The 21267-nt window shown below is 40.3% G+C and overlaps 1 protein-coding gene across 1 annotated transcript in view; it reads left to right on the forward strand.

The window, feature by feature from the left end:
- The window catches only part of CTDP1 (CTD phosphatase subunit 1), a 113579-nt gene extending 96444 nt beyond the window's left edge, over positions 1–17135 (forward strand). Inside the window, exon 13 of the mRNA XM_049824205.1 lies at positions 16109–17135. Coding sequence (XP_049680162.1) covers positions 16109–16250 — 142 coding nt within the window. The 3' untranslated portion in view covers positions 16251–17135. The remainder of the gene's footprint in view (positions 1–16108) is intronic.
- The last annotated feature ends 4132 nt before the right edge of the window (positions 17136–21267 follow it).

The raw sequence follows: 21267 nt of genomic DNA on the forward strand, positions 1-21267 counted from the left end.
GATCAGACTTCCTATTATCTGAAGCCACTCTTGTAGATGAAAATGCTATACCATCTTTCTAAAAATAAAAATGTGAAGGAAGAGTTCTCATGGGCTGGCTGAAGCTTTTATACTCCCTGTATTCCTGATGGCTTATTTTCTCCTTTCGATATCATCTGTTACCTTCCTTGTTTCCTTAGGCTTCAGAAAGATGTCAGCTGTTTCCATTACATGAGTGGTAATTTTAAGATTTTTTTGAAAGGACAATTGATAAAACCCTACTTTGATTTTAAAAGGAGACTGTCAACTCTATTATGCCCTCAAAATGGCTTGCTTTTAAACATCACAGGCCTTACTGCATATGTGTATATTTATGGATGTCTCGGTTGTCGTTCCCATCTAGGCATCATAAGGTATGTGAAGGGGAGGACTTGAAACCCATGATTTGCTGGGCATCGTGGACATAAAGCTATGTTCCACGCACAAAAAATTTAAATAACAATGTCTATAAGAAGAAATTTTAGGTGATTGCTGTCTTATGTGGTGAAAATAAAGCATTTTGAAGCAGATAGTTTTTATAGTGAAACTACCAGTTATTAATATAAAGAGATCAGCTTTTAATATATACAGTCATAGTTTCTTCTTATCTTAACCACTTATTTAAAAAAAAAGGGGGGGGGGGGGGGGGGAAGGAACTGGGCAACTCTCATCAAAAGCCAGGCATCAGTTCTGAGGGATAAACCTGGGTCTAATGGAAGGATCAGTAGTATGAAAATCAGGGGATTTAAGAAAGGGATGTTGCATGATTAAGCAAGCTTTGTGCTTGCATCTTCATTTGGGAGGCATGCATTATTTCAGTTTTCTTCTAGTATGATCTTGATAGTGACATGTTTTATTTATGTGGTAAATTAAGAGATTAAACAACAACGTTGACAGCTGTTAACCTTAGGTATCTTAATAACTTGTGTTATAAATTTATGGTAGGATTCTTCTGTGAGGGAAGTAAAAACTGTGAGAAATTCTTCATGGATTCCTTACGGAATACTTAGAGGAGATGACTTCACCTTTTCCTACTGCACATTTGTGCCTACTGAAGTATTACATCATGTTTCAGATGAAGGTACTTAGCATGTATTTGACAAGTGGGAAAACTGTGTAGATTTCACTGATCTTCAAAAGCAAAGTAGCAAAAAGAATACTGGTCTCTAGAGAGGAACCAGTATGAGGAAGCACAATCAATTCAAAATAGAGTATATTTTTTTCCCCTTAAGCTGTCTCAGGTTTCTCCAACTAGTTTTCAAAAAAGAAATAGAATGTTTTTAAATGAAAATAGGAAGACAACATTGCAGATGCAAAGCTACAATTCATGCAGAGCTAGATGCTACTCATATTTGTACATGTCTTTTCTCCTTCACATAAAGCACACTCTTAATCCTGTGGAAAGCTGGAAACTCTTTAAATGTAGATTTGTTATTACCCAGAAGGTACAGTATCAGTGGAGGAATGGAAATGATGTGTGTGCACAACTAGCCCTCTAATATGTCACTGTCCATGCTGCAATGGGAAGGATGTAAGCACGGAGTAAACTAGTTTTGAGGGAGTGATACAAACCTTAGAATGACACAGTAATTTTCTCAAGTTCCCTTTTGTTTACAACAAAACAAAACACCAACTTTTTATCCTTGCTGTTATGTGACTTAGATAATAGTAATTCCAGAATAAAGGCATGGAAAACATGCAGTATTTAAAGTACTAGCCTAGTTTTGAAAGTACTTTAGTATGATGAACAGATGAAAAGCAGCTGCTTTTGCCATCCAGAGTTTGCAGTAACAAAGTCAGTTTTTTAAGAGACTAAGGATTCTGACAAATGGGTTGTCGTAGGTAGATATTTAGGGGAAGTAACACTTTCATCCTATTCTTATGCTATAAGTTACGGCTCCACAATGAAAGTGATTGCATGAAATACAGATTACTCTAGAGCCGATCTTTGACACCTGGCCCTCACTTTTGTTTTTTAAACTTCAAGTTCAATGAAGATGTGTTTGAATGGGAGTTCTGTATCGAAAAACATGGAAAATTATTCAGTGATGCTTTTCAAATATGATATAATTCTCTGAAATTCTAGTTTTCCGGTTACTGCTGTAGGCTTACAATTCATGCCAAAATGGAGAAACAATTTTTATTTTATATATATCTCTCACGTGCATGCTGTATTCTTGCATTAAATTCTATAGGTCTCTCTTTCTTCTTTCTATTTGTCAGAGCTGTATCCTGAATTTTTTCTTTCTCCTTGATAAAATAGTTTTCCTCTGTCAAAATTACTAATGTGCAAAGGAAGGACAATGGGATTTCACTGTGCAGGGGGATGTTGAGATACTCAAACTGGTTCCATCACCATTTACGGAAAATCAAAAGTCTCAAAATGACTGAAAGATTACTGAGAAAAAACAGGTCTAACTAGGTCTGTTGTTTGTTCAGAGATGCATAAATCTGTAGGGAAACAAAGGTATGCTTATTCAACTGTTGAAGAGGAAGGTTCTTGTTCTGAGAATCCAGGCACATGTATATCATTGCTATATGTAGCACAAGCGATAGATGCAGGGTCTGCTTCAGGAGAAATCACAGAACGACATCATTCACTTCATAGCTGCTGCTTATAGATTCTGAAATACTTTGAGCTGCCAACGGATGACTTATTGCCAAGGCCTAATACAATATCTGTTAATTAAAGAGGAACATGCATTTTGGAAAGCTTCAGATCATTAGCTGGATAAGAAAAAAAAAGTCACAGGAGAGACCAGTGAGAGTGTAAACTTTCACACATTTAGACTATTAACTAGAGCTAAAATTAACCAAGGTGCTGGTTTGCATTTAGATCGTGAGACTGAAATGGTCTTGTATTTCTCTGTGTTTCCTACAAGGAGCAAGTGCACAGCTTGTGCCTGTTTGCTGGAAGTCTCAAGCTGCTAAGTTTGCGTTGCAGCTTTTTTTTCATCTCTTAAGATGGAGATGCTCATCGTCCTAGAGCCTTTTAGAAAGCCAACTGTACAGTCTAAAAGTTCTCTGGCCCAACCAAGCAGAATTAATGCGAAAAGCAGCTAGTTTCATTATACTGTGGACTGCCCTGGAGCCTGGGTTAACCTCAAGGCACCTCTTTAAGATGTAGGTGGGCCATTCCCACCGTCCTAAAATGACAAAGAGTTGTAGTTACACCTGTTATATCCATGGCACCTGTCTTAAGAGAGCTGGCTCTGCTCTCTAGTGTGCAGGGTCAATGCTTACTTGCTCTCCAAGGGCTGCTTGTGGTCTGCTCACGACTGCAGCGGCAGAATGGAGTGCACGCAACTACGCTGCTGACTGTTGTTGAATGGTCGGTGATGGTGATCTTGTCCTTATAAAATTCCATATTATCACTAATACTCATAATATCCATAAATCTTATATGGCAGGTGCAATAGCTGAAGTTCAAGGGGACTGGCTGGGTTTTGCTGTTTTCTCCTGGGATGGTTCTTTCTGGAGAGAATATTTGAACTACTTTTCTTGTACAGTGTTCCTAAACAACTTGAATAAATTATTTCTCGGTTACATTCATATCCACAAAACATGAGGTTTTTTCAACTCAAACCTATCAAATATAAACAGCAGTTGAATTTTTTTTTTTAATCTTCTTTCCTTTTTCTAAGAGATTTTTTTCTAAGTCTCTCTCCATATGGATATGATGTTGCTTTTTTGCCAAGTTTCTTTAGCATTTGGTGGTATAAGAAGTGAGAGGTATTCTCCACTTTAACTATCACCTAAATCTAATAAATTTTACATTAAGAATAATGTAAGTTGGTTTAGTTCTATAAATATTTTTGTCATTGTTCAATAAATAGCTGAATGGTGGTACTTTGAACTTCTGTGAGATATTTTAACATGATTCTGTGATATCTTCACATTTCCCTCCACAATATGGAGGCTTCACATCATTGCCAATTGCTAAAAGGCATGTAAACTGCACAAGACGGCTTTTCTCACAAGGTGGTGGTTTATAATACCTGGGTGCGTGTCAGACCACATCAGTTGAGAAGTTTGAAAATGCTTTAAAATACAGTCTAGTTAGAGTGACCATCTGCCTTCAGCTTCTTTTACTGTCTGCTGTGAAAATACCTAGAAGGTGTTTAGATGCAATAAAACAATATTATCTAGTCCAGGTGTGTCTGTGTGTGCAGTTAACATAACTTTAATTGCACATGATATTGAGGTTATACCTGTCAATTGACATAGTGATTATGCAATTGAGATCAGGAAGAGAAGTGTCTTTGGAAAAGTGAAAAATAGCATAAACTTTGCTTATAGTAAGTGTTTTCAGTAACAGGTTTGAAACCTAGTGTGTCTTAGTTCATTTTTAATGAATTCTCTATATACTAAGTCGTCAATACCATTTTTTCTTAATGGGTTTTCCTACTTCAATAATATGTGGCTTAACTGTGTAAGTCTACATGACATTTAAGGTCTAATGGTTCTAATCCTTCAGGGGAAGGATAGACAGGCAATTAGAAGTCTGTATGTTACTAGAATTAGGGAAGTGCTGTTAAAATATCTCTCTAATTTCTCAATTTACTTTAACACAAAATAGGCTTCCCTTGCACTTTCCGTAAGAATTGTGCTGGTATCTGCAAAATGAGCTGAGAATCTAAGATGCTACTTTTCTCTAGTTTATACAGGAGCAAAAGTTTGGAACAGTAATGTAGGTTGTCAGGCATAAAAGTATTTATCTTGTTCTCCTTGTCTCCTGAAATGTGCTAATAAATGCTGAAGTATATACAGGAATTGTTGTTATTCTTACATTTTTCTTCTCTAACTCTTACCATTTGTAATGATTTAGTGAATCTGTGTATAACTTCCAGTTCTGGGTGAAGTAATGAAATTGATTTCTCACTAATGTGTCAATGTATTTGTAGCAGAAGTCTTTCTGCAGTCATTGCCTTTTATCACTGCAGAGCCATTAAATAATAGCTTCCATCCCAGGACAATGGAGTGACTAGAGCCTGAGGGAAATAATTTTCTGTACTATGTCTGCAAGAAGCACCAGTCGACAACAGGTAGATTTTGTAGAAGCAGACTACAGAAATCAAGTATTTGTTACTATCACTTTAGAAAGAGTGAGGGCTGAAAAGTGGCGAGGCATTCCCATGATCAGAGAGGAAGAACAGAGAAGAGGTGTGCTTTCTAGCAGAGGATTCTTGTTTAACTGTGAGACCAGCTGAAGGAGACAAGGCAAAGCATTGGAAAAGCACACTTCAGTTTGGAGAAGAGACCATGTGCGGCAGGGAGGATCCTGGCACCCTTTGAGGACCCTGACCTGAAACCTAAGGAGTGATCCAGATTAGTGAGAGGAAGAAATTAGGTGAACATGTTTGCCTTTTTATCAAGCTCTGTTTTTCTTGTGCTTCTGCAGTAAAGATGAGTTTGTCGCAGAATCAAGAATGGGTGTTTTGTTTGCTTTAATTAGCGTATCACCGTTAAGTGAACTGTAAAATCAGCATTGCTGAGGTCAGAGCTGGAGGAAGGAGTATGCATAAGCTACCCGGGAGTCAGAAGAGCCCTGGGCAAGTCCTAGGAGCCTACAGCAGAGGTGCACGAGGTGAAAGAGGAGGAGAGCCTATGCGGATGAAATCCCAGCCTAACCCCAACCCAGGGAACTGGGAGCTGGCTGTTGACCCCATCCGAGAAACTCCAAGGCAGGGAGAACTCTTGATGTGTAACGCTACCCCCTGAGATTGTTGGCTGTGGGACTGTTTGAAACAATCTCACGGATAGGAGTGGAGAGTTTTCATAACACACAAAGGGCAGTTATCCGATGCTGGCTCTGTAGCCCAGCTGGGAGAGGGGCTATTGCATGAAACATTTTATTTAGGTATTACTTAGATCCAAAAAATGCCAAGAGTACAATTTAAATTTGAAGAAATGAAGGCTGCAAGAAACGAGGATAATGGGAAACAAGTTGGGGGTTCTTGGCTTGATCTGCTTCAGGGTCTGTTACCGGTTCTGCCACCTTGTCAAATCAGCAGCTCCAGCCTGGCTCCCATGATTGCCACAGCAAAAGGGGAGAACTAGAAACCTGAATGCATTTGAAAAACCTGAGCTCTTAGAGTTCACTCACAAGGAGAGAAGTAGGAAAACATTTCACTCTGTCTTCAACTTCAGAGCACTTGAGCCACACACAGGGGGCAGTTCCCTCTGATGGGATCTGAGTTCGGATAAGAAATTCCAAGCATCAGATTGTTTTGGAGTTTATTTCTGTTTCTCCACAGGAGCAATTAACAATACCAGGCTCCAGTATCCTGCTCCCACTCACATAAGAGATACACTTCCCCCAGCACTGGGTGAATATTTAAGCACTTGTTATTACCACCACTACCCCGTTTCAGCAGTCCATAGGTATTAATGTTGGTTTGCATCTGTGGCTTTGAAGGAACAGACAGGGGTAAGGAAGACGTAAGGAGGAGTTCAGGGTGAGGAAAATTAGTAACATACTGCTTCAGTTTACATGTCAGTGAGAAAGCTGGCATGAAGACTCTGAAGAATAGCCTAGGGTTGGCCCTCAGGTAATTTAGGCAGCATTTTTTCCTTTAGTCAGGCTGAATGCTTTAGTGCAATTTATAAGCTATTAAACAATTTAGGTTTTTCCTCAGTAAGATGTATAGATATCTAAATATCTCTTGAGGATAAGGAAACAAAGAAGTACATTAACAATTGTTAGCAAAGGTTTTTAGTCCTTCCTTCTGTGCCACTGTTGAGACTTAGGACGTTAGCAGGAATGCTGTAAGGCAACATTGTTCCAGTCAGGAAAAAGAGCTGATATATTACAACCCTCTAGTTTCCCTAATGAATTCTAAAAGTACTTTAAATTTAAACATAATAACTAATGTGCATTAATCTTGACCCCTGCCAGTCTGTAATGGCTGCTAAACAGCAGTGTATATCAACAATTAAAATGCCTGCTTGAAGTACGTGCTAAAAATCTTGCTAGAAGAGAAGCAGTGCTGCTTCTTATGGGGGGAGGAGGTATGGAACAGGAATTAAAAGTAGGTGGATCTTCCCATTTGTGAGTAATTTGTTAATCATATGAACTCCTAGTACGTGCTTCCATTGCAAAAAACAAAGTCAGATTTTGTAGAAAACTTGAACTTATTTCAGAAGTCTGTTGTATCAAGCTGATTGTGGAGAACTGTCCCTGCATCGTTACCAGCCAAGCCTGTGAGAAGCAGAATATGGATGTTTTAATTCGCTGCCCCGCGGTAGATGTCCCAGCAGCAAAGGTGTCCTTTGCCACGTGGCCGGCCCAAGCGTATTGCCGCTGTGTTGTTCCCTCTCCGCTCAAGGGAACGTCTGCTCAGACCCTCGTTATGCCGTTTCTCAGACTACCAGCATGGCTTGAGTGTGCCCTTAGCTATCCCAGGAAATATTTACTGGAAGACTAAACTGAATGCATGACAGTATTTGTTTTGCCAGTTACAGTGAAATAACCCATCAGACAAAGCCGATCATGTTAAATGCGCATACAAAATACATTCCTACTAGGCAGAGGACCTGTAGAGCTTGCAGACGCAATCAACAGAAATATAGAAGACATGTTTCTGAGCTGACGTTGCTGTTCACTTCAGACCACTGTGTCTGGAATGGTATAATACCTGAAAGCCTGACAAGGTCTTTAGTGTTCCAGGTGTTAACAAGGTTGAGTAAACTGCACCTGAGCTGGGGGGCCAGAACCGCCTGCAAAATCTTGGTACGTGGCCGGGCTTCTCCTCTCTGCCACGGCTGCACCCATGCATTACCCCCAGGAGGGTAACCTGGCTGTGCAGGCTAGGAAGGAGCAGGGGTATATCCGAGCGAGTCCTTGCTCGACAGTTCAGCTGTGGAGCACACTTAGTCAGTTTGGAGAGGGCCTGCAAAGTAATTTTATTCCTGAAGTCATGCAGTGATCGCTGCCTGGCATGTCAGACCTTGCTCCTGTCCCTGCACTAGTGCGGCTCGCTCGCTCTCAGATAGCAACTAGAAAGAGAACAACTTGTCTTAGTTTTTGTTAAATGTTTGAAGTCCTGTGGCGCTCTCAGTAGTCATTTGGGGTCCAGAAAACACCTTTTCACACATTCCTCTTGCACGCATCCATATATCCAGGTACCTTGATAATCATACTTTATATGATCCTACGGCTGGTACCACTGCATCGATAAGACCAAGCTCAGTAGCAGCCTCTTACTGTGGATTGATAATAGATATGAAGCATCTTGTCCTTCAGATGTCTTCTTCATTAGAGGTGCGGGAGAGGCTGCAGCTGAACAATACAGTGAATCTGGTTTTTGGACAGCACCATCGAAAACATTTGCAACTGCACAACAGAAAGTACAGATGAAGTATAAACTCCCTTTGTTGGTTCAAATTTTTTCCAGAAATATTGACAGAAAAAAACGTAGAGCAGACTGTAGATGGGATCAAGTACTGTGATTTGATTTGGCAGATAGCCTGGCATATGCCAGTTTGATCCAGATTGAATTTGTGATGCTCAGTGACCCAGTATTTTAGAGATCCAAATTTAATGAATGTAGACCCACTTTTTAGGGAGTTTGTTAGTATTGCACAGTTAAAGAAAGTTGGATAGCATTCTGTTTTGAACGTATTGCATGTATTGGTATGCTGTATATATCATTTACGCAAACCTTATAAAACTGATGTAAAAGTCACATAGTTCTGTCAGGTACTCTTACAACTTTAATTCAAATTTTTCTTAACTGTAAATCAAGCCTTGACACCACTTTCCTCTGTTTCTCATGGAAACCTACCAAGTTCTAGCCCAAATTTCTAGCAAACTTAAGTTCACCATTTTTAGTTAAGATGCCCCATGATGCATCATGAAGAATGTTCTCAGTGTTTCGGTGATGCTGCCAAATCCGACCAGGATGACGGGGCAGGTGAATTCCAAGCATTACTTTGCAGCACTGGGTCTTTAAGTTGTAGTTGTACTCTGTTGGCACCGGGGTACCTCCACACGCACAGTAGGCTCCTGTGAGAAAAATGAAGGCAATTTGACTTTTCTTAGAGAAATCAGATGCTGTTTCTTTTCCAACTCCTTATTTTGATGTACGGTTTTGAATTGTCTAAATTGTCCGTACATCTTGCATTTTTTGCTCACTTTCCATCTTAATTTTTTTATTGCGTGCTACCATTTTTCAAAACAATAGCTCATATTTCGACATCTAGTGAAGAATGTTATTCTTCATCATTATCTGAGACAATCTCCTGCAGTGCTTCCTGTAACAGAAATTAATTGGAGTGACGCCATTTTCCAAGGACTTTTTTTCAAACCAAATCCAGGTAGACTTCAGTACCGTACCCATTAGGCACTGGTGGAGGAAGGTTTGCAGCTTCCTTTGCTCACTGCTGATCCTTCGTATCCCCTGTTCTGGCCTCCCAGAGCTACCCCGAATCTCTACAGGGCTATAAATCTATGGTGCGCCATTTCTTGTCAGAACGGGCAATATTTGTAAACTAGAAGAAGCTGGAGAGAGAACTCAATTCAAACAATGGAGGCCTGGTTGAGCTTTAAAAATATTGATATGTTGATGGACGTGTATTTTTTGTCTGAATATTGGCTCGTTCCCCTTTTGGGAGGTTATTCAAATGCAGTCATCTAGAAAGGGGGTGAGGTTGTTCAGGAAAAGCGAATAGATCGTTGTGTTTCTGCTTGTTTACAATAGGATTAAGAGATGATATGCCAGAATGCATCTGTGCGTTTTCCATTATGGAGGCGTCAGGTAACAGTCTGGCATTCCACATATTGAAAAGGATATTTAATTTTCTGTTGTCTTCTACAAGTCAGTGACAAGAGTATTTGTTACATGATATAAAACTGCTGCTGTCGCATTTGCCTTTTGAAGAAACAATCAGTGTTGCGTGTCGTAAACGTCTTTTTATAACAACTATGTGGATTATTTTTAAACAACTCGGAAGTTAATAAAATAACGATATTTTAGAGGCATAGTTTATTTATCTGTGATTTAATTAAATAAGCAAAATTGTAGATCCAATTTTTCAGGTTTGCATTTTTCAATTTAATTATTATCTGTATCTAATTAGTTCAGTGCAGAGAAAATTAGTTTAGGGCACAGTCTTTCATTTTAAAGCTTTAGTGCTACACTGTTTGTTTTTTAAATATCCCAAGCAAATGTTTACTTGTTAAGAAATAACCATTTTCAATGAGTTGAGGTGGGTTTTTTGTTATTAAACTTTCCCGTTGGTCTAAATATCAGGAAAATGCAGCCTTGCCACATGGACGATTTAAGCAAAATTTACAAAATATCCTTGCTGACACATTGTAGTAATTTCTGAATTTATTTTAAATTTTCTATGACTTCCTGACTTTAAAAACTTTCTTTCAATTTAGATATACATTGAGTGTTTACTTCAGAGGATTATAAAGCTGCTGTTAAAGTAGTTGTCAAAGTTTCCAGAATAGTTTCTCACCATTAGAATAGCGTGCAGCAGGTGCGCTAAATTTTAAAGCAGAGGGGCACTGAAGCTGTACAGAATTCTCACTTTACCGTTGTGTTAGTTAACATACATTTTGGAGCTGTCAGTTGGAATTGGTGGATTTCTGCGAAGACGTTTTTGTGAAGAGCGTTAAAAGCATGCTGTTCATCCAACTGCAGGATCTCTTTCTGCACGCCGGGGCTGTGCAATAAACATTCCCTGTGCACTTTTCTGCATATTAGATTTCTGGATCATGCCGTAATCCCGCAGACAGCATTGGATGAGTTCATGAGGAAATATGTGAGGTGTCTGGCGTTTGTTCCTGCGACACTAAATATTGTCCTGGTTGTCATCGCGTGAGCACAAAGTAAAAACACACGCTCCGGCTCGCCAATATGGGACTAGTGCTATTCGTTGCTCTTAAGGCAGTGTGCTTGGCAGCGTGCTATGCCGGGGCCGGAGAGGAGCACCAGGACAGAAAATTCCATGTTCCTGCACAGACATATGGGACAAGGTGCCGGAGGGTAGACACCTGAGTTTTACAGGCCTGCTGTGGACAACTGCTCGCTGTCGTATTGAGCGTACGTAAAAGATGTTGCCATGTATGCCATGTTAAGAAAATATAACTGTAAAACTTGGAACACCTCCCTGAAAATTTAATCATCTTGTCTGTCCTGTGTAATGTGTTAATGCCCACAGTGTTGATTTTCAGTCGATGCGTTCTCTCAGATCTCACGGCCTTTAGCCTTGTTAGCCACGTACTGGGCTGGCATCTTCAAAATTGGTTGACGAACAGGTTTCCTGGTTTACCAGCTCTAATTCATAATAACTGAGGGATATTGCCACAGAAGTACTTTATCTAAACAAATTGTTCTCGTCGTCAAATTCCTGTGGAAGGGAGTCAAATTCCTGTTGCGTTACCAAACTCAGCATCGCCTTCTCTCCCTGATGGAAGGAGTTGACAAAAGCTGTGGGCTAGATGCGTACAGAAATTGGAACAGACCTTCCACGTCGGACTTCGGAGGTGTGCCTGGGGCAGCGTCGGCAGTCTTGCAGGGCTGTAATGCTGTTGGAAGGCAGCAAGCTGTTTCAGAATGCCCTTTTCAAACCGTTGCCTTCCAAACTGCTTACGGCTGCTGCGTGAGTGTTCTCATTAGAGAGTAACTTGACTGTATTTGGTACCAAATTTAAGTCCTGATTTATGATGTGGATGCTGTAAGCTGATTGCTTGTAAAAGACTAAACGCATTTAGTCTGCAGGCTCTACTTTGTTACCGTACCAATTGGAGGAGCTATTGAAAAAAATCAGGTCAATTTGCAATAATTGAGAAGTTTACTTCTTATCAGAGTAGGGATGGGGATTGTGGGTATTTGGAGTTTGAAGTATACGTCAACGTTTATTTAAACACTTGCTGTAGTTTTCTTTTGCAGGTTTAAAACAAGGTTTGGAAAAGGTTTAGGTTTGCTTTGTTTAAAACAAGGGTTATGTTGCCCTTTGAGTTCCTTCGCTTATTAGTTGTTTCTATTTTAATGCGGTACTGTATTTCTTACAAGGGTGCCATTGGGATGCAAAGCAGACCAGAGACAATCTGCTTTTCAATTAGTAGAAAAAAATGGTTTTTCCAGCATTATTTATTTTCCGCTGACTATAAATTAAGGGCTTAAGATAATAGAAGCAACAAATGCTGGACTTGTTTTTCACTGCTTTGTTCCCTATGGCTCTTTCAGTGAACTGAATTTAAATTGAAAATATAAGAATGAAGTTTTCATTCAACCTACAGTTGTACTTTGCAATCATACTTTAGTGATCATTTTAACAGATCAAGAGCTGAATAAATTTTTATTTTCAATAAGTTTTCCTGTGCTATTTTTCACATGCATACACGATGCTCTATTGCAGCTTTGTAATGTCTTCTCTTCCTGTCTCTTCATTCGGAATATCACGAAGTATATTTCTCATTAGCATTCTGTAGATTAAATTTTCCTAAAAATAACTTTTACAGATGTCTAGTGGTCTTTTTCATTTTTCTATCCTTATGAATTACACTTGTAGTTTATTTAAATATCTTCATAATTCATTTAAATATGTGGTTTTTTAAAAAATGTAGTTCCCTTTTAAAAAGATTTCTCCATCACATCAACTGGTGGGCCTTCTCGTACTGGGTATTACAAAGGAAAAATATTTAATGCAACGGCAAAGGAAATATGAATTGTACAAGTTTTTTCACAGATCTGTCAGATATTTAAATTTCTACATTCAGTCTTTTGGAAAGTTTAATTGTTCGTTTATGAGGTTAAAGATATCCAGTTGTTATCCATATGTTTGTTTTTTAATAGCAGTCAAGCAAAATTCCTTTTTAAAATGCAAATCAGGCTAATGGAAGCCTGCAACATACTGCTGAATCATTTTCTCTAAATATTAAGAAGGAATCCTGTATGTGCTTAACTTTTCTACTCAAAAGTGTTATGCTCTATGGCTCTGAAACTGGAAATGACAAGGAGTGGGCACAAAATAATGAGGAAAATATACATTTTAAATTGTTTGATATGTTAATAGATATGCTGCCATGGGGATATACTGCTTTTCTCTGAAGATAGAAATTATTAATGGGATATTATCTCTCTTTTCTGAATTTGCAAATAGAAAATGCAGCGCTATGTTACTGATGTTCCTCCTCCGTACTTCTATCAGAGTTAGCTTTGCATTTGATTTCATAATACTCATTTAAATGTTTTGGAATAGCTATGAAGCTGCAGTTTACAGTACACAAATAGCAAAAGGTGTTTGTATCTTAATAGGAGCACTAGTCACATTCTCGAGATATTTTTTTCTTTCTTCTAGCAGAGGACTAATACTTAGCTGTGTTTTCTTTTTTTTGGTTTTGATGGTTTTTTCCTTCCCTGTGAGTGAGGAAGTTTTCATATCTAGATTGAATAGAGCTGTCTGTCGTTATAGCCTTGCCAGAAGAACAAGAGCTGACAAAATAGATCACGTTCAGTTGTTTGCATTTCCAAAGGTACTGTTAAAACAACTGAATGAGGGATGAAGATATGTCAGGACTGTCCTTAAAGTTTACTCGAAAGTCTTCTTGTAGCCTGGATCTCCATTCTTTTACTTAACTAGTTACACTGAGTATTTCAGGTCCCTGCATTTTGTTGATTGTCCTCACTGAAATCTAGTTGCTATGGAGTAGATTTAAATAAAAAGGTGGCTTTGTTGCATAAATTAGTCATTTTGCTAGTCTTTGCCTTAATTATTTAGTAAATGAGCTGTTCCTCACTTTTAAGAAATAATCAACTGGCAGTGACATACTGTTTCTTCACAGACCTTTTTTCTACAGGATCTTTGCTATTGACTTAGGTCCCAGCAAACTCAAGAGTATCTGGGCTGGCTCTAAAAACCTGCTTTTCCTGCCATGTTCTTTAATACATCATCTGCAATGGTAGTGTGCATATGTTGCATATGTGCAACATATAGCTGTCAGGCTGTTAATTTTATTTTTCAATTGGTAGATACCATCAGTTTCCATAGATGCAGTGTTACAAACAGGTGAATGCGAATGTTTTCAGCTGTGAACATTGTGCTGTAGATCCCTCCATGTCTGTCTTTATGTCTTGTCTTTATTTCTCGGTTAGCATTACGTATATACTTCTTACCCACTACTTGTTAAATATGCACAACTTTTTTCTTCTGCTGCTGAGTAAGACTCTTTCAGCTTTCTTTCATTCCTGATTAGCTTTTCTCTAGCTAATAGTATCATTAATGCCTAAAATAGCGCTGTATCTCTGAAGGCTTGAAATCATCACGAAGTGAGCAAGTGAAACTCAAGCTCCATGCGTTTGTATAGCTTGTAATGGAAATGTGCTAAGATTTTGTCCAACTGGGCACATTTTGTCCGAGTGCCTCTTTGTCCAAACTGTGTGCTAATGTAGGCTGCATGGAAATTAGTGTTACGCCCAAGAAATTGCTTTTTATTGTGTATTGAGCTGCATTTAGTACCCTGTAACTCCCTCAGCAGGGCACATTTGAGTTTCAGTCGCAAAATATTCAGGAAATGCTTTAGCTTCATCCCATTTTTTCCTTGTTAGGGAATCCCAGGGCTTCAGCTGTACCTCCCTGGAGTACTACTCCTACCACCCCACACCGAACAGAAAAACCCACCCAACATCGCCGGGGGGAAGCGCTGGTTAAGCAGCAGCAGTGGATGTTTTGGTCCCACTGGTGCAGCAGGAAGGAAAAAAGAGGGTTACGTAGTACTGCTCCCTTCCCGTTTTGAGACTTCCCTCCTGCCTTCATGCCCCGTCTTGTCCATCTCCCTGAAAAGCTGAGAAAGGGAAGGTCAGGTGTCACTCAACCAGCCTACGAATCAAGCAGTCTGGGCTCCTGAGAATTAATATTTCTGGGGAACATGGCAATAAGGATGTCCGTATAAAGAAAAATTGCTTTGTATTTCAGTGTTGCTTACAAGCTCACCGGTTTGACAATCTTTGTATTTATTTCTTTTGGATGTACATAGTTCAAGTCAGTATTTATCAAAGGTATTTCTTGCTATATGCTACATCTCTATACTCTCAGAAGTAAAGGGACCATTGTTAAATTACTGCTTTTTGCTAAAAGATAAAAGATCATTTTATTAATTGTTCATGGTGGCAAGTGGATGCATCCTCTTCTTAATGAAACCCCACCTAGCAATGAAAAGGACGGTTATTTAAGAGATACCCCCTTCGCATGTATTTTTCTGCTTGAAATTGGATCAACTGATCGAGGAAAGATTTTGAAGGTGTTTCTACAGCTCATTATGAATTCTGTGCAATGCAAAGTCTCAACTTTATTTTTGTCTCAGAAGTATATGTCTGATATAAAATTCCCTTTTGGCAAGGAAAAGAGATTTTAGGATTCCACAAATCCAAATTCTTTTGCTCATGGCTACGTCCCAGTTGAAACGTTAGATTTTTCCTCGGAGATCTTTTATGACCAGGAACACGATTCTTCCAACAGGGTATGGTGCACACCAGCTTCCTGTTTAAACTGGTTAATTCTCCAGAGGTGCTAAGAAATATGTTGTTCAGCCTGGCAGTACTAATCCAACGAGACATAAGAGGGAGGAACGAGCCCCCTATGTTTGGAAGCATGAAAGTGTAGAAGCTGGTGCAGTGAGATTTGGTTAATCAGTTAAGGTTTTATTTTTATAAAAAAGCAGAAACTTGAATATTTCAAAGTCATATAGCAACATATAATGTATGTTGATAATCTCTTCGTTCACACGATGGATTTCTTCTTTCTTTTGGGATGCGAGAGGAAAGTAACTCAACTCATTATTTTCAAACAGTCTTATAGTTTGTTTTCATTCCTTGTCCGGAAGAGTGGGAGAAACAAAATTGACAGTACTTTGTTCTTTGCACCTACAGCTGACAGTAAATAACAGCAACTAAAAATTCAATTGTGTGAGCTAACTACTGTTCATTCATTTAAAAGCAAGTGCTGTACTTTTTGTCTAGACCTGAAAAAAGGTTGAGTCCTTTACCCCCGTTTTTTTTTCTCATGTTAAATAGTGTTCTGTGTTAATAAGCAATGAGATGCCTTGATTCATGGGCGTTATCTCTGTCTACCCTTCCAGGGGTCATAAGCGCAAACTGGATGAAGATGATGCTGCCAGTGAATCCAGTAAAGAATCTAGCAATGAAGATGAGGAAGGAAGCAGCTCTGAAGCAGATGAAATGGCAGCAGCGCTTGAAGCCGAATTGAATGACTTCATGTGACATTCACGCAGAAGACGGAATTTGTAATTATATTTTACTTCTCATAAACAGATCGGACTTCAGATGAGTCCCTTATGTCAGTACTCAATGTTTTTCCAAAATGTGTGTGTATATTTTGCAAAGCAACACAAGAGGTGACACATTATTTTACAAAATCGGAAATAGATGTTTTTAAGGTGTTTTACTAAAGGAAAATATACTTTTTTAAACAAAAAAAGTATTAAATGGGACTTGGTGTGCTATGCCAAAGACATGTTAGGAGCTCTGCAGAACCTTCATATACAGGACAGTGATACAAAGATTTGTGATTAAACACACAGCAACTTTTTAAAAATATTGCAGTCTGTGGTTTATGGGTAACGGTCTTCAAAAAAAAGGAGGAGATAAAGGAGATGGAATTGTCTGGGTAGTAGAGCAGGAACCTGATGAACTGGTCATCCTTTTCCACAAATAAGTGCTATAAAAGGATTTTTAAAATAAAAAAGAACGATTTATATTTGTATAGAAACAGAGAATGTGGTATGCAAGCTTTGTGAATTCTGCACTTGACCCACCTGTCATTTGCTTCTAAGAGAATACATAATGATCAAAACTCATGTTTTTAAGTTACTTTGTGGAATAGTTGGGTTCTTTAGGGACATCGTTTAGATTTTTAACTTTTCTTCTCTGTAACCGGAAATTTAGCACAGCATACTGTGTGATCCTGTACTGCCATAAGAAGCATATTCACCCATTCGTGTTGTCTTGGAAAGAACGAGTGCTACTTCAGTCTAGATAGGATTTAATTTCTTTGACAAGAGATCTGATGTAAAGTTTTTGTATATTCTATTTCATATTTGACCCACAAAACAGATTTTCTTTCATTTAATAAAAATTCATTTTGTACGCTTTGTTTCCCTTTCCTGTTCATTTGCTTCCATCAAATACAAGGCACTTTTCCATATTATCTTCCCTTTACTCTGCATGAAAATAATGAAAAACATTGAAAGCAAGTGCAAATTTGTAGATTTTGGCAAGTAACTGAGGCAGAGAAGAGAAACACTGGCTCAGAAGATTCCCTTTTCTTTGGTATGTGAACTCTCACATTCTGACATTTTCTCAGGTCTCTTTAGCCTCTGAAGGTACTGTAAGAGTTATTGCTCTGATAATGAAATTCTGAGACTAGAACCATTGTTTATTCTCAATTGTTAGCAACGGGAGAGACAAATCCCTTTTAAAACATGTTCGCAAAAGAAGACTCATTAATTCAGATGTCACGATTAAAAGGAAGTACTTTCTGGTGCAGAAAGACTTAATTTTGCCACTTTGCAGTAAAACAGAATATTTCAATAGAATCTCAGCTCGTTTACAAATAACAGCGTAGTTTTCAAAGCTTCATAATGGCAATAAAAAGAAGACTGAGAAATAGGAGAATCTTTTCAGATTAATACTGCTTTTCCACTTCAGAATGCAAGGTCAGCATCCACGAGACAAAAATAGTGTTTTCTGTGGGAAAATGTTAAACTTCCTGGGCTTTTACACAGGTACCACGTAGCTGAAGTCTACAGTGACCTGCCTGCTGTAGCTCTCCATGAAAACAAGCGGGATGTCTCCAAGTGAGTTGCATTGTATAACAGAAGAAAAAGACTAATGCTTCTAGAATGGGAAGTCAAAATACTTTTTTTTTCAGCAACTGAAATGCAGCCTCCCCAGCTATCAGAGGATGACTCCTGGCAATTAAATATTTAAATGTCAGGGGTTGGGGGGGGTATGTTTTGTGTCTTCTTTAAGTAAACCTAGTTGAAATAATTTGAAATAATACCAACTTTTGGGCTCACCATGATGCTGCAAATGACTTGACAGCACGAATTTCAGCAGAGGCTCGTTCTGGCTGAAGATCTCTGCCAGTCACGGCAGCTCTGTGGCAGCATTCGAGCTCTCAATGTAAACACAGCCAGCGAGCAAAACTGGGTAGGTTGCCGTTAGCTTAGCAGTGTTCTGCTTTGGTTCAAGCTGCTTGTTGGATGCCGCGTCCCCGGCACGGCAGCTGTCTCGTAGTGCTCGTGGAGCGATTCCATACGTGTAAAGTTTGAGAAGCTTTTTGGTGCGAAAGGCTGTATCCTCTTCCCAGTTTTATTTTATAGCCGACGCTTTCGGTGTTGTGTGTGTCTGGGCAGGAGTCCTAAAAGCGATCAGCACTCCGCCAGACCCAATATCTTCTGGAACCCTTGTGTAAACACCGAGCAAGGGCTCTCCACCAGACTGGGAGCTGTGTCTATCCAGGGGTCTGGTGCCAGCGAAGACTCCTCTGCCTCTATGGGTGCTGCAAAAACCTGCGATGGGTACTGCACACAGAGGCCCCGGGAGCAGGCAGCGGGCTGGCAGAATTCAAGCCAAGCAGTCCTCTAACAACCATTATGACACAGACAATTCTCATTTTGATATTTATCACTCGGGTAGCTCTAGCAACCCCTGCTCTCCTGTCCTTGGGGTGGAGGGACCTGCCTCGGAGGGTTGAGAGGCACCAACCCATCGCTCGCTGCCAGAGCAACCCAGAGGGCACTGAGCCTGCGTTTCGTCTAGAAGTAGACTCCTGCTCCTCCAGGTAGCTGTATCTAGTAAACTGGTCACCAGTCTCTTTGCATGGACAGGAGAGAGAAATGGAAACTGAAAATTTAATAGATGGTAAGTTAAATGCCCTGGCTAACCTGCTAGCAAGAAGTCTTTTGATGCATGAAGTTGTCACTCACTCCCACTAACTTCTGCTTTTTTCAAGATGCAGGAGCACCCTAGGAAAGGCAGCAAACGTGCTTTGTGAAACGGCTTTTAACTCTTTAAAGTGACCCACATCTCTCGACTAGTCGTTTTATCCTATCTTCTTGCCCTACTTCTGTACATTAGGTGGGTGGCAAGGACCTGCTGCCAGGAGGGGCTCTCTCGGAGCAGAAGCAAAGAGCAGATTCCCACTGAGGCTGTTGAACTTACTGGGCAGCGCTGGTTTCTGAAGGGGTACCAGGCGTGGAAGTGTGCACAAAAGGGGCATACAGTGCACCTTCTTCGTTAAGCTTTCTAAGCCTGGACTATTGCTGCTGTCCAGGAAAGACGGCTCCTAAGGTCTGATGGTTGTTTAAGAACAGGTAAGAGCAGTCATTTCAAATTCAAGACCAGCAGTTCTACTTTTTCCATCTCGATTTGCCCTCAGCAGCTCTTAAGAGGACGGGAAGACATCACAGCTCTGCGTAGGGGATGTAGGGGCACCCATGACAGAAGCAAAAAGCATCGGGCAGTGGCCAAGCTTTTCTCTTTGTGTGTGTGCTGGGGAGGGGGGAAGACGAAGGAACGGTGTCGCTTAGCGCCGAGATGTGAAAAACTCTGAGCATGCAAATACTTTTCAGTGTTGGGTTTTGTGCATATGTGGTGTGGGCCCTCGTGTCTTCTCAGTGTTAGATAGTAACATCCTCTGCGGAGGGTGGAAAGTCTCAAGTTTCCTTCTTGGCACGACCGCTTGCAGAATAGGTGACTGTCTTTACAAGCGTGAAAATCCACGCACACAAACCTGGAGCGGTACCTAAAGGTTTCTCAGCTCTGCCTAATTTTACTACAGTGAACATTGCAGTAGATGACAAGCTGGAGAACGAATATATAGTGGTCCTGTTAAGGAAGTGGATCTCTTCATGTAGCTGAAAATTCAGCATGAGAAGTCTCCCATAAATTATTAAATCAGGCTTAGCCAAAAGGAAAACATTTGTGAATCATTTTTAATTAAAAAACAAAAGCGCACATAGAAGTTCTTAAAAACAGATTTTTGTTCAAGTAGAAATGTTCCCTGCTAGCTAAGCCTTCAAGCCAAATTGATACCTCAAATAAAATAGGTGTGTTTACGTGACAAAACAAAAGTTAAAACAGGAAGAAGGCTGAGCATTATTTCTTTTGCTTCTCTCCTCAGCAGAGCCTCCAAATCCTCTTTCTTTTCCTTGTCCAGTTCAAGTTTATGTACACCGTGTGGGCCACTCCACACCTCGTCTTGGCTCGTCTCCTTTGTTTGTGTTCTTCAGTGAACCCAAGCCATCATGCGCCCGGTTCCGTCACTGAAGTGACATCTTCCCGTCACTGTCTTTAGTCAGTAGGTCCCAGTTCTCACTATCTGCACTCAAGCTTTTTATACATTTGGGTTTTGTATCCAATACCACCTTCTGTTGTCGTTTCGGAGGTGTTTGGAGCCCGGCGCCTGGTACAGCCTCCTCTCCCCTCGCTCTCGGAGGAACGGGAGGCAGCAGTGTCGCATCCCCCAGGCAGCATCACCTACAGCAGGCTGGTTTGCCGCAGCTGCATACCATAGGCTCTTCTGTTGCCCTGGCTGCGTTTTTTCTGCACTTTCTTTCTAATGAGACCTTCCTTCCTACGCACACATCATTAATAGTTGTTATATTATCATACGGTTCTGATTATATCAGCCTTTCCCCTCCCCATCAAAAGAACATGCAGCTTAGGCAGCGCCTCTTCTTGCAATCACATCACCTATCTGATCTCCCCATAAAAATTCCAAACCCAGCACTAGAGGTAAGGTTTCCTCTGCTGGCACAGCTCCATCAACACGCTCCTCCTCATCCTGGTGTGCTGCTGCTCTCCCAGCTGCTGGCCCAGCAAAAGCCTTGTGTCCCCCAACTGGGAACCCAGCAGATACAGAGGCAGCTCTTGGGCATGGCCACACAGGTAAGGTATAGAATCATAGAATGGTTTGGGTTGGAAGGGACCTTTAAAGGTCACCTAGTCCAACCCCCCTGCCATGAGCAGGGACACCCACAACTGGATCAGGTTGCTCAGAGCCCCGTCCAACCTGACCCGGAATGTTCCCAGCCGTGGGGCATCGACCACCTCTCTGGGCCAGTGCCTCACCACCTTCATCGTAAAAAATGTCTTCCTTATATCTAGTCTGAATCTCCTTTCTTTTAGTTTAAAACCGTTGCCCCTTGTCCTATCGCAACAGGCCCTGCTAAAAATCCGTCCCCGTCTTACTTACAGGCCCCCTTTAAGGAGT

This window comes from Accipiter gentilis, chromosome 20 (assembly GCF_929443795.1).
Source record: "Accipiter gentilis chromosome 20, bAccGen1.1, whole genome shotgun sequence".
NCBI lineage: Eukaryota > Metazoa > Chordata > Aves > Accipitriformes > Accipitridae > Astur > Astur gentilis.